Genomic DNA, 19022 nt, shown 5'->3' with positions numbered 1-19022 from the left:
GAAGTGACTGATCGGAAGTCATGGAGAGGCCATGCTTAGCCAGAACGGACAAGGTGTGTGTGTTAGTCAGATTAGTTGTCCTCCTGGTGTGTGAGGAATTGCGTAGATAAAAAACCGTAAGTACGAAGATCAATGAAGACCCACACTTGCCAACGCCAGGTGAAAATGGACGCCGCTGTTACGCGTCTGAGCTGTAATTATTGCAGGTCTGTAGTGATTCGGATTGGGAATAAAGCGTTCCAGAGGGAAGGTTTTCTCCTAAATAAGGAGCAGATTGCGTGGGTTGATTGTAACATACGTGCTATGCACTGATTTGTTTCTGGGTGTGCACTCTAATCAGGGTGCCATATTCTGACATATAAATGAGTTCGAAATCAGGAGTGGGGGGGGGGGCGGGTTATGGGTTTACAGGGAGAGTATTCAGGGTCCGGGACCTTCCCGTGAGAGAGTAGTGTGTAAGCAAGTGCTTGTCTGTGACGTCTAAAGATGGACCTTTTCTGACCATCTGTCCTTCGAGCCATACATTGGCTTGCAGGGTACTAGGCTGTTCATGCTCGGGGTCTGGAGCCACAGTGAGGGGGACCTTATTTGTCTAAATAGAGTTTGTTGGCAGTACGGTACAGTGTGATTGACTTTGTGCGAGCTTCAAATATTGTTAGTGAATTCTGGGCATGATGGCCCGGCAGCGGGGTATTTGTCTGATATTGATCCTAGCTTCTTGTAAGGCATTTCCTCCTGGGCCATTGAGGTGCAGTGTGTATGCATGGAGAGAATGACGACCTTTGTGGCTGTTTTGAAGATGTTTTGGGGGATTGGGAGGAGTGTGGACGTTTGTTGACTTGGTATTGAAGAACATTCGGAGTCAGCGTTAACTCTTCAGGATTTTGCACGAGGGTTGATTTCTAGGCGGTGGCTGGTGAAGAAGAACTTGATCATAGGTGGTTTGGCATCGGGCGGGAGTCTACTTATTCCCTTTATTGGATGGTGGGCAAGATGATGGACCCCATGCTTTTCCTTAAACCTGAGGGAGAGTTGGGCATTGAGTGTGTACTGGACAAGCCGAAGCCACCAACTCTGACAGGAGACTAGAGAAGGGAGTGTTGCTTACGCCTGGAAGAGAAAGCGTTGATCATTGGGGCAGAGCTCCATTTGGTGGAACTCTTCTGAATGGTGAGCTCCTAGCACCAATCATCTCTGGGGCGGATTGGAGCCAGATATCCGCTATGCAGTATCTTCAGCTCCAGTGGTTACTTAAGTCGGGAGCATATTGGTGTGGGCAGTAACGTAGAAGGCGGATGACATGTCTCTCTTCTACGCCGTGCACTGCTGCGTCAGCAGCAATCCACGCAGAACTTCTCGGGCACGGTTAAAGTGCTGAAGCGTCGTAGGCAGGAGTAAGATGGGCAATTACTGAGAAGAGTATTGCGTGCGATGCATTTTTGTAACTGTTGGGCGACAACTTTCGCCAACATGTAGGTTATGATTCAAAGTTGACTTTAACTGAGCTTGAAAAACCCTTTGTGGTCGGCGATAGAACCTTGTGCCAGTTTGGAATTCAGATTTCATTTGCCAGTGCAGAAGCATTTATTTCTTTATTCAAGAGTTTTGTTTTTGTGAGTAAAGTGAAGGTGTTTTTCTGCAAAACAAAGTGTGTTCTGCTAAGCAGAAACTCTTACTACGTGTGCGGGTAAAACATGGTTTTGGATGGTTTAAGTAGACACATGTATACTTCTGATGTGCACAATCCAAAGACACAAAGGTAGGTAAAATGTCAACATTTCAATGCATGCGTTGCACGGAGCTTTAATTGTGCGCATGACAAACTGTGTAGCGGTTTTTCATGTTATCTCCCTTTAATGCCCAATTGGCGCTAATAAGATGGACTAATATGATACGATTTCGACTTGTGACCCTGAGAACTCAAAGTAAACTTAAAGGAAAGTATAATATTTAAGCAATATGCCCCGAGTGGCGGGGCTTTACTGAGTCAAATAATGTCCCCGCCTCGAGGGGCATATTGCTATTAGTACCGCAGCCTGCAAGATCCGGAGACCGGGGTACTAAAAGCAGTTTTTTCTGTCCTGAACCGCTGCAGCATTTCGGAACAGAAAAAGAAAAAAAAATGACTGAGAAAATAGCTGCTGAGGGAAGGGAAAACAAGAGCTCGTTTTCCCTTTCCATGGCGGCCACACTTCTGTTCCCAGCATGCCCACTACCGAAAAAATAAAGAGAAGAAGGTAAGTTGGTTGGGAGGGCAGGGGGTAGGAGGGAGAAGGGGGGAGAATTAAAAAAAAAAAATGTACCGAAGTCCCCGGCGGGGGACGATGGCAGCCTCCAGCCGTGTGGAGGCTCGGAGCTGGTATGGCCCCGCGTTGAGCCTCCACACAGCTAGAGGCTGCCCTCGTCCCCCACTGGGAATAAAGCAGGGAGAAGGTAAGTGGAGTTGGGAGGGCGGGGAGGTGGGAGGAAAGGGGATAAAAATATTTTAAAAACATACCTGAGTCCCCGACAGAGGGTGATGGCAGCTTCTCAGCCATGTGAAGGCTCGACCTTCTCATTGGCTGAGGGGCTGCCACGCCCGCCGCCAGGACCAATGGGCGTGTAATCCCGGCCGGGTAACGACCCTGCGAGAGCCAATCACAATGGCCCTCATTAGGACCCTGGCGGAGAGGGTTTTACGCCGGCGTAGTGCATGGCGTACCTCTCCGCCAGACTACGAGTTCCCGTAGCGCCATGGATGATTTTTACGCCTGCTTTTTGCAGGCGGAGAAATCCATGGCGCTACGGGACCTTGATGTTAATTACGCCACCGTAATTTACGGTGGCGTAATTAACGCCTTCCCCACTCCCATTATACCCTATGGGGCAAGAATGGGAATGGGGAAGGGTAAAATGGGGATTGGGGACTTACCGCCCCGCCAAGGTCGGCATGGGGCGGTAAGTCCGCCAAGCACCTTGGCGGAGTTGGCAGCTTTGCGCCATGGACCATGGTGCAAATTGCACCATGGTCCTCCGCCAAGGTCCTAATGAGGGCCAATGTGTTTTACATTCTGTTTCACTCTCGCCGGTTACTAATACACATTAAAGTCGGTTACGGTCCAAACCCACCTGCCAGCATTGGGGCTTTAATTCCAGCCATAAGGCGCCATGTTACAGCTCAGGGGTAATCCCGTGTCCTAGCAGCGTTCCTAGTGGATGCTAGGCAAAATCAAGTATACAGCATGCTTCTTCCTTCCCAATGAGAGTGTTGTGATATGATTAAACACAAAATTATAGCCGTATCCTTTTTTAACAGAAATTAAGTAGCTAAATTTGAACTGATACCAGGTGCCCTCAGTCCATCCCAACACGTCCGTTGTCATCCTGAGGTGACCGTTGTGCACCCCACCAGCATGTGAAGAGGAAAACCTCCAAAGATTGGGTTTAAGCCACAGTATATTCTTGGAGCCATGCAGGAGGCGGGTCACCCGTGGAAGGGAAAATAATTGCAGGTTTGTACTCGGGCAGCCAAAATGTGGGCGCTCTGGAACAGGAATTATCCTTTCAACCATGTTGGATTATTCCAACATGCTAAGCTCTGTCCCACAGCAGCTCCGCTCAGGGTCATATACTCTGGGAATTGCTCCAAAAGTGGATGAACGCTCCTCTCGGGGGCGGTTCCCTTTGGATCTCAGCAGGGGGCCTGGAGGCAACCAGCCCGTGCTATGATTCAGATATAAAAGGAGTTCGAACTCCCTGTTCTGGCAACTGGCTGTTGGCGCTCTTGACAGTTCAACATTCCCTTCCGTTGGGGTAAATACACTGAATCCAAGGGGCAAGAGAGCCCTTTAGCTTAACGTCCCCGATGCACATACTTGCCATACGCAAGAGCCTTGAGCTTGCCTGCAGCTGAGGACACAGAAGCCGGGATATGTAGGTACATATAGGGAGGCAGTACACTTCAGCCTGTAGCGCAAGCTGGCGAAAAGAGATCCAGCTGCTTGTGCTTCTCTGAAGGAAGCCCCCAGCCCCCTTACCCTGGCTAGCAGCCCCTTGCCATTGCTCAATAAACCCAGAAAAGGCCTGCATGCCTGGTTCATGCCACGCCGGATAGCGATCGAGTTGCAAGAGCCCTTAATGCACCTCAACAGCTTCTGAGCATCAAGCTACTGCTCCACCCATAGAGCTGCCTGAAAAATCCAGCTCTGACGCAGCTCAAACCCATCGGAAGTGATTAGAACACTTGCTGGACGCTGCCAAGCCTTCAACAAAGAACTAATGTTGCGCATGCGTGGGCTTGATATCGTAACCCCTGGAGTTACCCTGGGCCTAAGAACTCATTAGACTCTAGTTGCCCTGCTTTATCCACAGACATTTTCTGAATATGTTGACCTCATTTTAAATAATGTTGCCTAATTGTTCGTCCTTCATTCATTCCCAGCGTCCTTCGGCCTGAGGCCTGAGGTAGCTTTTTCTGGTGTGTTAGTGATTTCATCATTGTTTGCGCTTTCAGTAAAGGCTGCATTTTTATTATAACGGTGCTTGGACATTCCTTTTATTTCGGCATTTACCATACTGTTCCAGAAGCTTCCACTGCTGAGCCACATCTCTGGAGATCATTGCCTGTCTTTGGCCCATGTTAGCAATCCCTGTTTGTACATCTTTATGACTGAAAAACCCTGAGCCATTTGAGGAGACACATGCTGCGTTTGCGCCTCCTTGAGTCTCTTTTGGACAGTTAAGTATTTCTTTGCAGACACCCCCATACGCCAATAAACTGTCACGCCAGTGCACAGACCCGAACAAGAATTTCTCTATAAAAAGCCACAGGGCCTCATTACGAGGCCGGCGGTAAGGTAACCCTGTCGGTGCTACCGGCTGGTTGCCACTGGACTCGTAACATTTTACTGGCGCCTGACTTCCCGGAGCCACCGGGAAATTACAAGTCTGGCAGCCCGGGAAATCAGGCACCAGTAAAACATGGTTCCACATTCCCGTGGAGTACCATAGGACTCCACAGGGAATGGGTTCACTTGCTAACGGTGCCGGCGCTTCCGTGAAGAGTCTGCCTACGGTGACCGCTGCGCCCAGCAGGATCAGACCTGTACGGCGCAGCAGCCCCAGCAGGCAAACTCGTAATGAGGCCCACAGTCTTTTTCATAGGACATGTTCTAGCCTTAAACTTCTGTGAATATATAAAACACAGACACGCAATATTATTAACCAGCAGGCAAGGTCTCACATGAACGTTCCTTCCTTGTTTGTAAAGCTATTTGAAGGTATATTTGTTAAGGGGAGAAGTGGGCAGGCTTGTCGCGAAATCAAGATGTATGAATGACTCAAAGCCAGCCCTATGCCCTTTCAGAAGCCCCACCCCCACTCTGCTGGAATGTCTTATTTCCAGATAGGCCACCTAGCCGCTAGAGATGAAGACAGAATCAGTCTCAAATGCTTGCAAACTGTGTTTGTTTGTTTGATTCAGGGACATTGCCCCGGAAGTGTAAGAAGGAGCTGCTGGCCGTGAAACTGCGCAACAGACCGAGCAAGCAGGAGCTGGAGGACCGGAACATCTTCCCGCGCAGAACCGACCAAGAAAGGCAAGAAATACGCCAGCAAATCGAGATGAAGCTCTCAAAGTAAGGATTGCTTTCTCCTTCGGGGTGTTTGGCGGTTTGGGGATGGTGGTCATTTTTGTTCCCCCTCCAGTCACTAAGTAAATGCTGCTTTAACTAGTTCTGCTTTCACTCGATTGCAAGGAAGCAGAGATGTGTCTGTTTGTGGAAGTCCTCAAAACAGGCTTTGTATTTAAATCGGGTGGCTTTATAGCAGGCTACATTTTCAACCCTTCGCCATACTTCAAACAATTCTGTTACAAAAATCCTCAATTGAGTGCTTGTGGTGCAAAGCACACCCACACCTTTCTGTTTTTTATGAAAAGTTGCATTTATTGAAGTTGTCACAGGTATAAAATGTCAGTAATAATAAAAATGTATTTTTTATACAGCGCTACACACCTATACCTCTCAGAGCGCTGAGATAACAGAGGACATTATTATCCCACAGAGTGGTACTCGTTTTATCGACGTTGGAAGAATGAAAGGCTGAGTTGACCCTCATTGCTCGGCTGCATCGCTGTAAACAAATACAGTAACGTTTATTTGTACCCGGCAGGGAGTGTCACAGCCTCCCAGCCAATGAGGAGGCTCGGAACGGGGGATTACCAGCTAGTAATCATGTTTGCCCTGAGCCTCCTCAAGGCTGGAGGCAGCCATCTTCCCCCGCCCCAGTAATGAGGTAAGTGCTCCTTTCCCCTCAAGCCCCATCCACAGATTTCCCTTCCCTCTGCCCCAAACCCGCACCCCACACTCACCTTCATTTGGTTCCTTTTCAGGAGCTGCCACACTGGGAACACTTCTGTCGCCAGCATATCTGCTCCCAAGCTACGACATGCCGCCATCGAAAGGAAGAAGGCACAACGTGTAGTCCCTTCTCCTGTTTCCATGGTGCCCTTGTTTACTTTTTGTTTTACTATTTACAATTGTCACCATGGAAAGGGAGAACGGACTAAGTTTCCCCTTCCTTGGCAGCAATTTTTTTTCCATTTTTGTTTTCAGTTGCGAAACGCCAGAAGGTTTTCTAACAGAAAAAAAAGTTTTAGTACCCCAGTCTTACAGGCTGGGGTACTAATAGAGATAAGCCCCTCGCAGGGGGGCATTACCGCTTTGCTCGGGCATGTTACTATGGGCCCTGGGGCATTACCTGAAGCGGTAGTGCCCCCCTACGAGGGGCTAATTGCGTAAGTAGTACAGTAACTCCGTACACCACCCTTGAAGAACATTCGCTACCCACCCTCATTGCCACAATGCCTCCTGTTGACCTGTCCGTCGCCTAGCTAGATTCCCTAGTCCTGTTTTCATCAGGGTCTCGTGGCCCCCTCTTATTGCGCACACCACTATATCTTTTAACCTGGTCACATACACACCAGCATATTTATTTACTTAAAGGGGGGGGCTCTCTATTGTCACCTAGAGGGCACGCATGTCACTCCGTCTGCAAATGGCAGGACTGACGACCTCCCTCTCCCACCTTATACCTTAGAAATCTTAACCTGTTCATTGTAAGACATTAAACTCTTGAACCCTCCCCCACCCAACCAACCACAATCTGCTAATATTTACATATCTTCCTTGTCTAAACGTCTCCAGGAAATAGCTTAGCGCGCCATGTAATTTATTTTCTTATTTTGTATGCGGAGCACTTTAGGCTCTGCAACAAACGTAGAACAAAATAAGGGCAGATGGCGGAGGCCTGGCCCCACCACCTCTCAATATTGCGCTAACAGCGTAGCTACGCTGACTGACAGGAGATAAGTCCTTCCTTGTCAGTCAGCATGCTCACGTTGCAGAGAGGAGGGACATACGATCCTCCTTGGTGATGTGGCACGTGTGGAGGGTGCGAGGAGCTAAGGTACATGTTTTTATGTATCCATGTGCATGTTGGTGTGTTTGCTTTTATGAATGCATACATGCAAGGATTTGTTTGAATGATATGTGAATGCGCGGGCGAAAGGGTTGTGCATGTGTGCGTGTGTCAGCCCCACCCTTCCATTTAGAGGTGGGGCTGCTGGGGTCATGACATTCTATTTGGTGTACCCTAGATGCACAGCTCTGTGCATCAAGGGTAATGCAAGCATGATAAGTGAAGTGTCATTACATTAAATGTAGGACAGTCTATCCACGTGATACCACATATGTTTGCTCAAGGATAAACATGATAAGTGTGACTAGACTAACCTACATCAGTATTCACAGTCTGCTTTTACTTTCTTAATGCGACATGAGCTTGGTCGCCCCCCATGTTAGGTGCATGCATTTATGCCAGCCGCCTCTAGTGTCTAGCCCTGGAGCTGGCGGGACCTTGTTGCGCTTAGCAGGGCTACGCGGTGATAGGAGCGTGCTGCTCACTGCCTCTACACCTGGTTTGCAGGCCTTGCTGGTGGCCCTGTCTCCTTTCACAGTTCTAATTGCTTTGGGAGTGTGGGGGAGCGGCGCATTCTCTAAGCAATGGGGAGAGGCGTAGCCACAAGCACAGTTTTGAAACTCCCTTCATTTCTTTTTGTTTTCTGATTTTGCAGCCCATTTCTTGTATCATTTACCGCTTCCTTGAACGTTTTGGGGCCCTTTTGCCCCATTAGTAATATGATATTTTTTCAGATGAAAGCGTTTCCTGGATTTGGGATTTGGGATGTACTGCAACTGACGTCCTAATAAGGAAAATCCAGCTTGGTTTTCAGGATGACTAAAAAAAATGCACAAATGTCCTCATTCCTATTCTTTGTGGCTCTCCTGATGCTGTTGACGGCCATGCCCCTAATTGCATTATTGTTGGTTTTAAGTGTGCAGCCTTCGGGTCTGTTGCACTGGTGCTCTCGCTGCCTTTTCGGTCTCCTGCCCGTCCCTTCTTGTTTTCTTCTCTCCCCACCCTCTCTTTTTTTGCTCCCTCCAGTGCAGTGAAGCAGTCCTCTCTGCACGCAGTGCTGTGGCACATTAGTGATAAAGCATGTTTTCATCCTGCTGGCCAGGAACCAGAGAAAGTTCAGATTGCAGCTCTGTGGCCGGCCATACAGCCCGTGCAATCCGGGATGGAAATGGGGGCAGTTTACCAAATGTCACGCAAGCTCTTATTTGCGCACGCGCTGCGGGGCACTTCTGATTCACGCGGCGATGGAACTCTGCACAGATCTAACAGCGCGCATGCGTGCAATAACCTGCCTCGCTATGGGCGGCGCAGACAGAGTGCATTAAAGGAATGGTTCGGTCAAAATTTGTTATTGCCCCTACGGGTCGGCCATGTGTTTTTAAGCCTAAGTCGCTCGATTTTAGAAAAATTTCCTATGGACCTTACCTGAGTTTTCGTCCATTAAACGCACGCGAAAACAGGCACCAGGGAGCTGCCATTTTGTGATAATCCTATCATTTCCCCCAACGCCCTGGCTGACCTGCTTTTGCGGCACTAAATCATATCCCCCGCCCCTGAGTCTGACATCAAAACATTCATATTCCCCGCCTCTCTCCGTGACATTACTGTGCTGCGTAGGCAAACGCGCCCCATCGTCTTCTACGCGACTTCACACAGAACCCGGAAACCAACACAGATCAGCTCACAACACAGCGCGCCACAATTCGGAATATGAAACTGTACTTTAAAATCAAACAGCAACACGGTAAATTTGGTAAAGTACATTTATTTGACATTAAATGTTTATAGAATATTCTGCAATTGCCATATGAACTCCGAAAGTCATTTATTTTCTTTTATATCTATCCGCAAATCCGTAAAATTTTATCGTGAGTCACGCGCTGTTCCTTTATGGTACACAGGCTGTTGGTTTTCGTTCAAAGAAGCACTTTTGTCGCACGTTGAACCGCAAGGCTGTTCCATCAAGTAGGCACTAGGCCAGCGTAAACGTTGATATGTTGCTTCTAGCCGCTAGTACCGCGTAAGGGCATGCTGTTTGGCACCTTGGCCATTTGCGCCCGTCCCTTGCCCTTATGTGATGTCAACTTTGCATGACATTCGCGTAGATGGGAACACTGAGCAGGACACAGGGCATGCATTTTTGTACCCCCTTTCCACTCCATTTTGGTGACCAGGTCTCACTGCGATAGTACAGCGCGCAGAGCACATGGCCCACAGCCTCGTTCCCACTCTGACTGGAAAACTCCAGAAGTATTTGCAACAGCTAATAAATTTAACACATCACTCTCTGAGATCACGGTCCTGCATGTGAACCGGCCTGAACCAAGCACATGGCTCGTTCATCTCCACAAACGTGTCCTTGCCCACGCACCCTCGCCAGTGGACAGTTACTGCCATTCTGACCCTGTGTCCCTGCAAGGTATTCTCTTCATGTGCCAGACCACTGACCCCGCCATGATGGCCACCTAGCAGATCCCCAACTAACATTAGACCCCTACTGCAGTATATCGTTGCCTATCAATAACAAATGCCACATATCGGAGATTCTTGTGAGCACAGACCCACACTTCAAACACTGTATTATAGTGGTCAAGACCCTTGACCTAAGGCCTGTATAATCCAATGTTAATTGATAGTATTGATATATGTGTGACTTTTATAGAGACGTAACCGACTGAAAGACTTTGAACAAGTGTTATTTAGTGCATGCATTATTGATAATATATTATGTTAGCTTAGATAGTGACCACCCCGCTTCACAGCAACTTGAACTTCACCCATTCCGAGCACAGGTGTCTGACGTCCATCCTTGAATGGAGACACACTTGATTGATTTAAAAAATCGAAACAACCGTTGTTAAAATATATTTGGTGTTTTATTTTGTAGCTTATTTTGATGACACAAAAATACAAAAGTTTACACATTGTACAGTTCAGGTTGCAGCACAGCGAGAGAAAATCCCCTGTACTGACCGCTGTCACTAGGGAACGTTTCTCTTATGGCACGAACGGCACAGGCGGGTATCACTCTTCGAACGCGGTGTCCAAGCCTCCCGTGAAGCCACCATGTAAAGGAACGATAGGCCACCAGCCTGTACCACCTGTGAAAAGGAATGAAACAAACTGTTTTTAAATGACCAAGATAAGTTTAATAAATGTTTGTTGTCAATGAAAATTCTTGTAACTAATGGCATTCTGCTCGGACAAATGCTATCTAGACACTGCACACTATTGAAAGACTTTCATGCGTTACAATGATATGTATATGTAATTTTGGATATAGTAGAAGACCATGAAATGGGAGTGGCATGACAAGCAGATATACTTACTCGTTACTCGGACTACGAGGACGAACAGTTACGCGAAGTTCGTGCATAAGCACCATCATTATCCTCAACACGGACCGTGTGAGGCAGGCTGCCCTGAAGTCTGGCAGCTCGGTGATGCATTGCGGTCGTGGCTCGCCTTCCGAAATGTAGGCCACGCATCCCGAGTTTTCAAAGCAGCAGCAGTTCTCCTCCTCGGGCGGCATTAGCTTGCACCGATTGCATGTGCACCAGGTGGAAACACCGTCCATGCGACTAGATCCAGTGCCTTCATCCGTTGATTCGTCCTGCCAACTGCTGTCCGAAGCCCCATCGTTTTCGCGTGTTTTCCTTTCCAGTAGTTCCTCCTCGGTATACTCGGGCTCGTACATGTAGGGCATTATTGTATCCATTGTGTGTTGCACAAACTAAAATAATTGATAGCGGTGGTACTGGTATCTGTCCACACGGGCTACAAGCAACGAAGGTAGCTGACCAGAGCACAGAAACGAGTCACAGAATACTCAAAGTAACACAGAGAGAGGAATGGAATCGAAAATCTGCTGCTGCGTGTTGTGAAACGGTCTGTTTATGCTTATTGAGGAAAGAGGCGTCCTGCCATTTCCATGGCGACACGTCATTAGCTGAAGCGCAGCGATTGTTGACACGAGACGTGCTTTGGCGTTGTGAAATGGGTGGTACGCGTCTGCTGATGACAGGCTCAGGGGCGGTGGATATGATTTAGGGCCGCAAAAGCAGGTCAGCCAGGGCGATGGGGGAAATGATAGGATTATCACAAAATGGCAGCTCCCTGGTGCCTGTTTTCGCGTGCGTTTAATGGACGAAAACTCGGGTAAGGTCCATAGGAAATTTTTCTAAAATCGAGCGACTTAGGCTTAAAAACACATGGCCGACCCGTAGTGGCAATAAAAAATTTTGACCGAACCATTCCTTTAACTACACTCGTGTATAATAGCTTAGTTCATTAGACACTGTTTGAAGCTAGTCTGGAGAATTCTGGCCATTGTACAATTTAAAGAAACAAGGGTTGGCCTCTTTCAGGCTTCTCACATTTCCATATATAAGGAGCTGAGGGGTTCACATGCGTACCAATATACAGTTGCTGTGCATTAGAAATGAGTTTGTGTGTGCGTGTATGTGTGTGTGTGTGTGCGTGCGCGCATTCGGATGAACAGGATGTGGCCTCAGTTGATGGGTTCCTGAGTTATGTTATGCTATGTTGTGTTCCTAGAATATGCACCGCTGTCATTTGCATGATCTCTCGATGCTCTGGCGGATCTGATTCTGTGTGAAGTCGCTTTGATTAGTGGGGAGAGCGGGCAGATGAGTGGAATTAGGAAGTACCATACTTGCCAACCCTACTGATTCAGGCAGTAAGCTACTGCTTTTAAAGCAGTCCTACCGCCTACAGATTTGGGCGACAGATCCTACTGCTTTTTACAGTGGCAGGTAATGTATGTGGCTTTAAGGCAGGCTGCTTGAGACCAGCCCAGGACAACACATTAGTTAACCTGTCTGTGCAGGGGGTGGGTAAGGGATACATTTGAGTGATGGGCTCAGATCAATCCACTGACCTGACAGCTACATGACTCGGCCGTGCATGCACTCTTGCCGGGACAGACCTTAGGTGAACCACCAGTGAAGGCAAGTGGCAGAGCGTACCACCATCACACGGCATCTGCCTATCAGACTGCGGAGGGTATCAGTCTCCATGGTGTTCAGTGTTCCACCTGCACTGCAGTAATAAATATGTACTGCCCGGGCTGCTGCTACAGAGCAGTGGGGCAAACGTTGCCTTCCAGCTCTATTTGATTACCTTCTGTGAAGTTAGGCAATTGAATTTGGTGTTAACATACCATTCACAATTATACATTTTAAACATTTGCGCATCTTTCCATGTTGTGCTGTTTGATGGGTTGTGCATTTTAGAATTTTCCAGGGGTGCCAACAATGTACGTTTTATAATTTCCTGTGATTTCATTGTTATGCTAAGCATTTTTTTGAAACTTGAAAAATCCTTCATCTTTTTGGTTGCAGAATGTTGGCCAGTATGAAGTACCCGGGTACTGTGTGCATTGTCTGTATCTAGGGGATCTATGCCGTGGGCAGCGAGGCATTGGTGTCCAGATGAGAGCTTGGTGTGCCTGTGCTGCTGGGGTGCATTGGCCGTGGTGGTGGGATGTAAATTGGTTATAGGCATGTGCAGCTGCATTGCTTGATGTGTCGGGAGGTATTTTAAATTGCTGTGTGCAGGTGCCATAGATGGCCTGCATACAGTGCAAATGGCTGTAGAGAAGGCAGCATTAGTGTTGTGCCCATTGGTCGATGTGTACGAAAAGAAGTAGTGGAACTATGTTCCCTGCGTGCCTGCTCCTGCTCCCCACAAACCCCATCGCCTCGCCCGCTCCCACGCGCAATTCAAACCCCAAAACAAACACCTGCTATTTAAGGGAATGTTTACTGCAATGCACTGAAGTGCAAGTTTAAACTTCTTCCTACACTTTTATTTAAAAATGAAACCATTCCGGAACAGTATCTTTTAAAAATAAAAGTATAGGAAAAACTTAATAAAAATAAAACACTGCTTCCAACCACTCCCGCCCACTTTGGCCACGCGTTGGGCCAAACAATTCATACTATGGAAAATAGTTAATCATGGATGATAAGGAGCAGAATACAGCGGGGCAACAATTTAACAGAGTTCACCAATTCATCTCGAGTATAAGATAGAATGTGGAGGTCTGTTTGCGCTTGGCTCCACCTAGTGGCAGTTAACCGTATAGCATGGCATTGCTAACATCCGAGACGGGTGGTTTGACACACTGATTGAAGATCAGGGTCTCATTGTTTATTGCACAGTTGGGACTGTCTGTTTTGAGTCCCTGCTGTGAAATTTTGGTTATTTGCACTATGAATTCCAAGCAAGCAAAATAGTTAAACTTGGCAAAAACATTTTTGTGTACTTCATGGTGCAAAAAGTGTAACTGCCTCCAGTAATTTAATGCCTGTGGAGGGCTTTCACAATGGATTCCCATGGACTCCACATGCTTTTAGCAGGTGCTGAAAAGAGACACATTGCATAGGAATCTTGTGCATTAACACCAGCGTGAACATTCTTGCTCAGTTGGGCACTGTGGTCAGCTGGTGCAAGTGGACCTAGGTCACATAACCTGAGCCCCACCCACTTGTCAATCACTGCTAATCTGTTGGTGCCTTCTTGGTTTGCTGCTCTTTTATTCCCTGAAGAAGCAGACTTCCTGCCTCTGTTTCTTTTGCAGTTGGTCAGCTGGTGCAAGGGGGTCTACATCGTGTAATCTAAACCCTGCCTTGTCCTTTCCTTTGTTAAGTGTTAGATCACAGGGCGTCTCTCTCCCGGGTGGCCAAAGAAAAGGGAAAACAAAGTAAAGGGCACTGCCTGTTAGGGCCTCTATATAGCCCAGTTCCAGTTACTCTGCCCATCATACACCAGATAGGCATCATCACGTGTCTTCTTTCGCCACAAGCCATTCCCATCATCTCCAGGGACTGCACAGTCAGCCGTCTAAAGCAGCCCTGGATATCTACCTTGGCGAACCTTGTCAATATCCCCCAGTAAAGCCCTGCAACTTGCAACTACTATTTGCATCTGTTATGATGGTTAACGCTCAGAGCTTACACATGCTGGCGAGTTCACTACCTCATACCCAATAACATTCTCAATGCCCCTTTCATTACTGATCTATGTTTTACACCCTCCTCCACCTACACGCCATGCTCAATGTGCTCCTACCTCTTGGCTCCAGTATCCAGCATAATGACCACATGGGAAAAACCAATGGTGGGTTAGCAGTCGTCGATAACACTGACTGGCCATGCATGGGAATCCTGACACATGAAAACAGCACCTTTAAATCCCTCTCATGCCAGTGCCCCATCTGAAACAATGGCTCAATTGCTTTCCACCTTCTTTACAGTCCAGCCCAAGGGAGTGGGTATGCTATAAATAAAATATCATATCATATCAGTGGTCATTTCATTGATGGTCTTTTCAACTTTCTTTCCTCAGCAACAGTCTCCTACTCTAATAACATCCTCCTCGCAGACTTTAACATCCCTGAGTCCCAACCAGCAAAACACCTATGTGGCTCTCTATTCTCTCGGATCGGCTCCATGGATCTTAAACAGATCATACTCTCCACACGCATGTCAAATGCTGCATGCTCGACTCATCTTCACCTTCCTGCTTCTTTCATGCTCAAACCCCTCCCCTTTGATTGGACTGACTACACCCAGTGGTCGAAGTGTACGAAAAGAAGTAGTGGAACTATGTTCCTTGCTGGCCTGCATCCACTCCCAACAAATCCCATTGCCGCGCCCTCTCCCACACACAATACAAACCTCCAAACACTTGCACCTGCTGTTTAAGGCAACGTTCAGTGCAGTGCACTGAACGTCTTCCTACACTTTTATTTTAAAATGAAACCATTCCGGAACGGTTTCCTTTTAAAATAAAAGTATTGGAGCTGTAAAACGTAATTTAAAAAAGTAGAGGAGCACCAGTCCCGCTCACTTCGACCACTGACTTAACCTCAATCCTCCTTCTCGTATCTCACACAAAGCTGTCCCAAGAATGTTCCACTAGATATTCTAGAAGCAACCTTTACAATATTCCCTACCACTGGGAATTTCTCAGCCCTAGTGGACGCCCACGTCCCTCTAAAATCTAGTCACGCCAAAGTCAATCCGTCCACAACCTGGTACACACCCAAGCTCACCCCTAAAAAATGCTCGATCTGATCCTTTGAAAACTGGTGGCGCAAGGACCGTAGCACAGAGGATCTGTCATGCTTCAAATCCCTGAGCACCCAATGCAGAGACGTGATCTTTTAGGGTTACAACACTCCGACCTCTCCATTGCGAGCACTGGAGTACCCCTAATACACTACAATGGATTTCTATCGATGGGTGGACTCTTTTGACATGGGTATAATACATGCCCCAGCGGAAAGGAGTGACTTTCGGTGCCAAACTGATGTAAATGAAATCCAGGTATCTGTCAACTAGGTGGATACTACCATTCAAACAGGTACAGTTGAAATTAGTCATAAGGTAACTGATGGCAATGAAGTCATCAAAGTTCAATCTAATATAATTTGTTTAGCGCCTGGTGCCGTATCAGTGTCTGGATTGGATTCTCCATGTGATGGTATGTATTCACCGCAAAAATCCATGGTTTCGGTGGGCTCCCCGAGTATGCCAGTATCCTGGCGGTAGTGCTGCCAGGATACCGGCATTTGATACTTACCTTTACCGGCACTTGGCCCGGTGGCATTGCCGTCAGATTATGAGTGCCGGCGGGACAGTGTAAATCCCCATTCATGGGAATTTTCATCATTGCCGCCACTGGCAATGCCTGTGGCTGTAATGAGGGCTTTATTGGCCGGTAGGGCACCTGGCTTACCTCCAGCATTTAGCTGGAGGTAAGCCAGGTGCCCCACCGGCAAACCCGTTGTTGGGCGGTCCGGTAAAAGTGCCGGTATCTGTGGATACCGGCACTTTCTTACCAGACCGCCCGACTCGAAATGAGGCCCATAGTTCAGGCTTTTCTCCTTATGGGAAAGACATTCACATTAAAACGTCAATAATGTCAGAGATTCCTGATATATGTCAAAGAGCGCTCACTATGGACCATAGGAAAATTATTCTAACTAATGTGGACAAGGCGAAGAGGACATGGAGTGTATTAGGGGTCCTCCAGTTCTCGCAATAAGTAAGTTACCACCAGTACAAAAAGGAGCGCACACCGGGCAAGAAGTAATGATGTTTATTACAGCTGGGCGAACACAAATCAAACTTCACAGTGGAGCAGAACTGACTGATGAGAACTGACACACTGGCACACAACGAACTGACGTTTTCTACCGCTAATGCAATGTTTGTACAATTAAAAACAGTTGCGCTTCAGTCTTCACATCTTCTCAGTTCCCAAGAGGTTTACTGGTTAAGCTATATCCTACTCCTATAGCTAGATATACATTAGTCCGACATGATTGGAGCAAACAGACCTAAACCCTTTCAGCCCATCTCCTTCCCTTGTGGTGCCACATTACCTTCTGCTCCTCCCTGCAAACACTTTGCAATTAGTCATAACATAAATGTGCTGACCTCCGGGTTTTTATTCATCTGCCATTGATCAGCATCAGAACGGAAGGAACACGAGACACCCTGAACTAGTGGGAAGGGAGACATTTGCACGGCACCTGCAAGATAGTAACTTTGCAAACACGGTTGTGGATACTCTGGGCTTGTTACTTTTCAGTGACACCAAAAACGGACCGTCTGATTGGTTCTTCTTGAAGTGACCCTCTATTCCACCTTCATGTTTCCATGCCCACTGGTCAAGGGGTGATTTGAAACCGCCTTGGTGCCATGCAAGTACCTCTCTGGGTCAAGTTGATTTCCCCAGCTCCCACCAGTAGCCGTAGCACTGGCTGACTAAACTTGATTACATCCCTTGATGCTCTGGCAGCGACTGTCTGTTGCTGAGAAGCTGCTGGAGAAAAGCAGCCTGAATTCAGCATCCCCGTCCCTCAGCTGCGCTGCATGGGCCATGTGTTCAAAGCAGGCTGATGAGGTGTAGCCCACCTGCAATGCAGCTTTGCCTTTCTTGCATTTGTGCAACTATTTCCCCTGTGTCCATGGTATGTTATACAAAGGGTCCCCCCTTGTTCCCTTCCACACCTAAAGTTTGGGGCTGGCTACAACTCTGTGTGGCCCCCTTATTTCCCTCTAGAGGGTGTCCCAGTCCATCCCGCTTATTGCCTTAATTGGTAGGTGCACCCCCTGCCCGGTGCTGAATTAGCACCTTCTTTACAGTAGGCAGGTATCATATGATGAGGACCTAGATAATTACTACTTGCCAAAATAAACCAGCTTGGCCTCCTCCGTGATTACCAGTCTGACTTCCACTCCAAATGCAGCAATGAGATTGAAACCATCCAAGTGGTGGATGATGCGCTGTGAGTCACAGACACAGGGGACTTTTGCCCCCTTCACCCATGAGTCTGTTAGACTGCCTTTAACACTGTTGTCCATCAACACTCCACTCCCTACTCGCCAACAGGATGGGCATCCCTGGAACCATCCTAAAAAGGTTCACATTCTACCTATCTGGCAGACACCAGGCAGCACAGATGGCTCATTCATATCCAACCGACCCCTGGTCAAATGTGGGTCCCCCAAGGCTCCATCCTCTCCCCAATCATCTTCAGTCTATACATGGAACCCTTGGGAACTTTCCTAAAGGACCGCAGCATAGCCATCCATCAGTACGCTGGTGACACTCAGCTGCACCTTAAGGCTAGTGGACAACAGGATATCACTTGCAACAAATTCTATCTACCATCCAAATATGGATGTCAAACACCTACCTCAACCTCAATCTAACCAACATCCTCATTTCTCCCATCCAACAACTCGTGCAACAATGGTTAGATGGCATGCATCTGGAAGGATTCACCCCAAAGCTGCAAAACTCAACTAAATCCCACAGCTTCATTGTTGACGGTAGCATTTCCTTCCAAAAGCACACATCTAAAAAGGCACAAAACGCAAGGTTACAAATCTCAAAACTCCACAAAATCACACTCTTGTTCCCAACGCATGCCCTCCTGATCTCACACTTTGGTGAGGGAAACTCTCTCCTTACTGGCATTACAGCCAAGCACATGACCCATCTCAAGGCAGCTGACCACACCTCATCCCGCCTCATTACAGGAGCCTGTAAATTTGACTGTATCTCTCCTACACTGCGCAAGCTTCACTGGCTCTCAATCCCCCCAAGATCATATTCAAAACTGCATGTATCGCCTACAAGGGGTCCCAAACGGAACACCAGCTTACGTGGGGCCAAACTCCACCCCTCTGAAAGCGCTTACACATCATGTACTAAAACCTTTGAAAGGTTGAAGTCTAAGCTAGCCCATGAAAAGAAGAATCGCAAGCAATCCTTCTCCTGCTGTACCCTGATGGGCTGGAACTGAACCCCGGCAGAAGTTTGAAATGCCCCCACCACCCTCCAGTTCAGCAAAACACTAAAAACGTGGCTGTTTCAGCAATATCTGCCGGATAGAAAACATTCCTTCCTCCCTCCCACCAATCGTACTGTGCTACTGTATAAAATGTCAGGCCTAGATGCTGACCCCCTCCTGTTGTAAATCGCTCCCCTGCTCTCGAGCTAGGTTCGCACTTAGCAATACA

At 47.7% G+C, this 19022-nt stretch overlaps 1 protein-coding gene across 4 annotated transcripts in view; it reads left to right on the top strand.

Moving 5' to 3' along the window:
- Nucleotides 1-19022, top strand: part of PHACTR3 (phosphatase and actin regulator 3) — a 1074680-nt gene that overhangs the window by 758859 nt on the left and 296799 nt on the right. For all 4 annotated transcript variants that reach the window (XM_069651038.1, XM_069651037.1, XM_069651041.1 and 1 more), the window contains one exon: nucleotides 5462-5615. In XM_069651038.1, coding sequence (XP_069507139.1) covers nucleotides 5462-5615 — 154 coding nt within the window. The remainder of the gene's footprint in view (nucleotides 1-5461; nucleotides 5616-19022) is intronic.

The sequence above is a fragment of the Ambystoma mexicanum genome, chromosome 3p, assembly GCF_040938575.1.
Source record: "Ambystoma mexicanum isolate Mex_15411 chromosome 3p, UKY_AmexF1_1, whole genome shotgun sequence".
NCBI classification, from domain to species: domain Eukaryota; kingdom Metazoa; phylum Chordata; class Amphibia; order Caudata; family Ambystomatidae; genus Ambystoma; species Ambystoma mexicanum.
The sequence above is the reverse complement of the archived record's forward strand: the minus strand, read 5'-3'. Positions and strand labels throughout refer to the sequence as shown.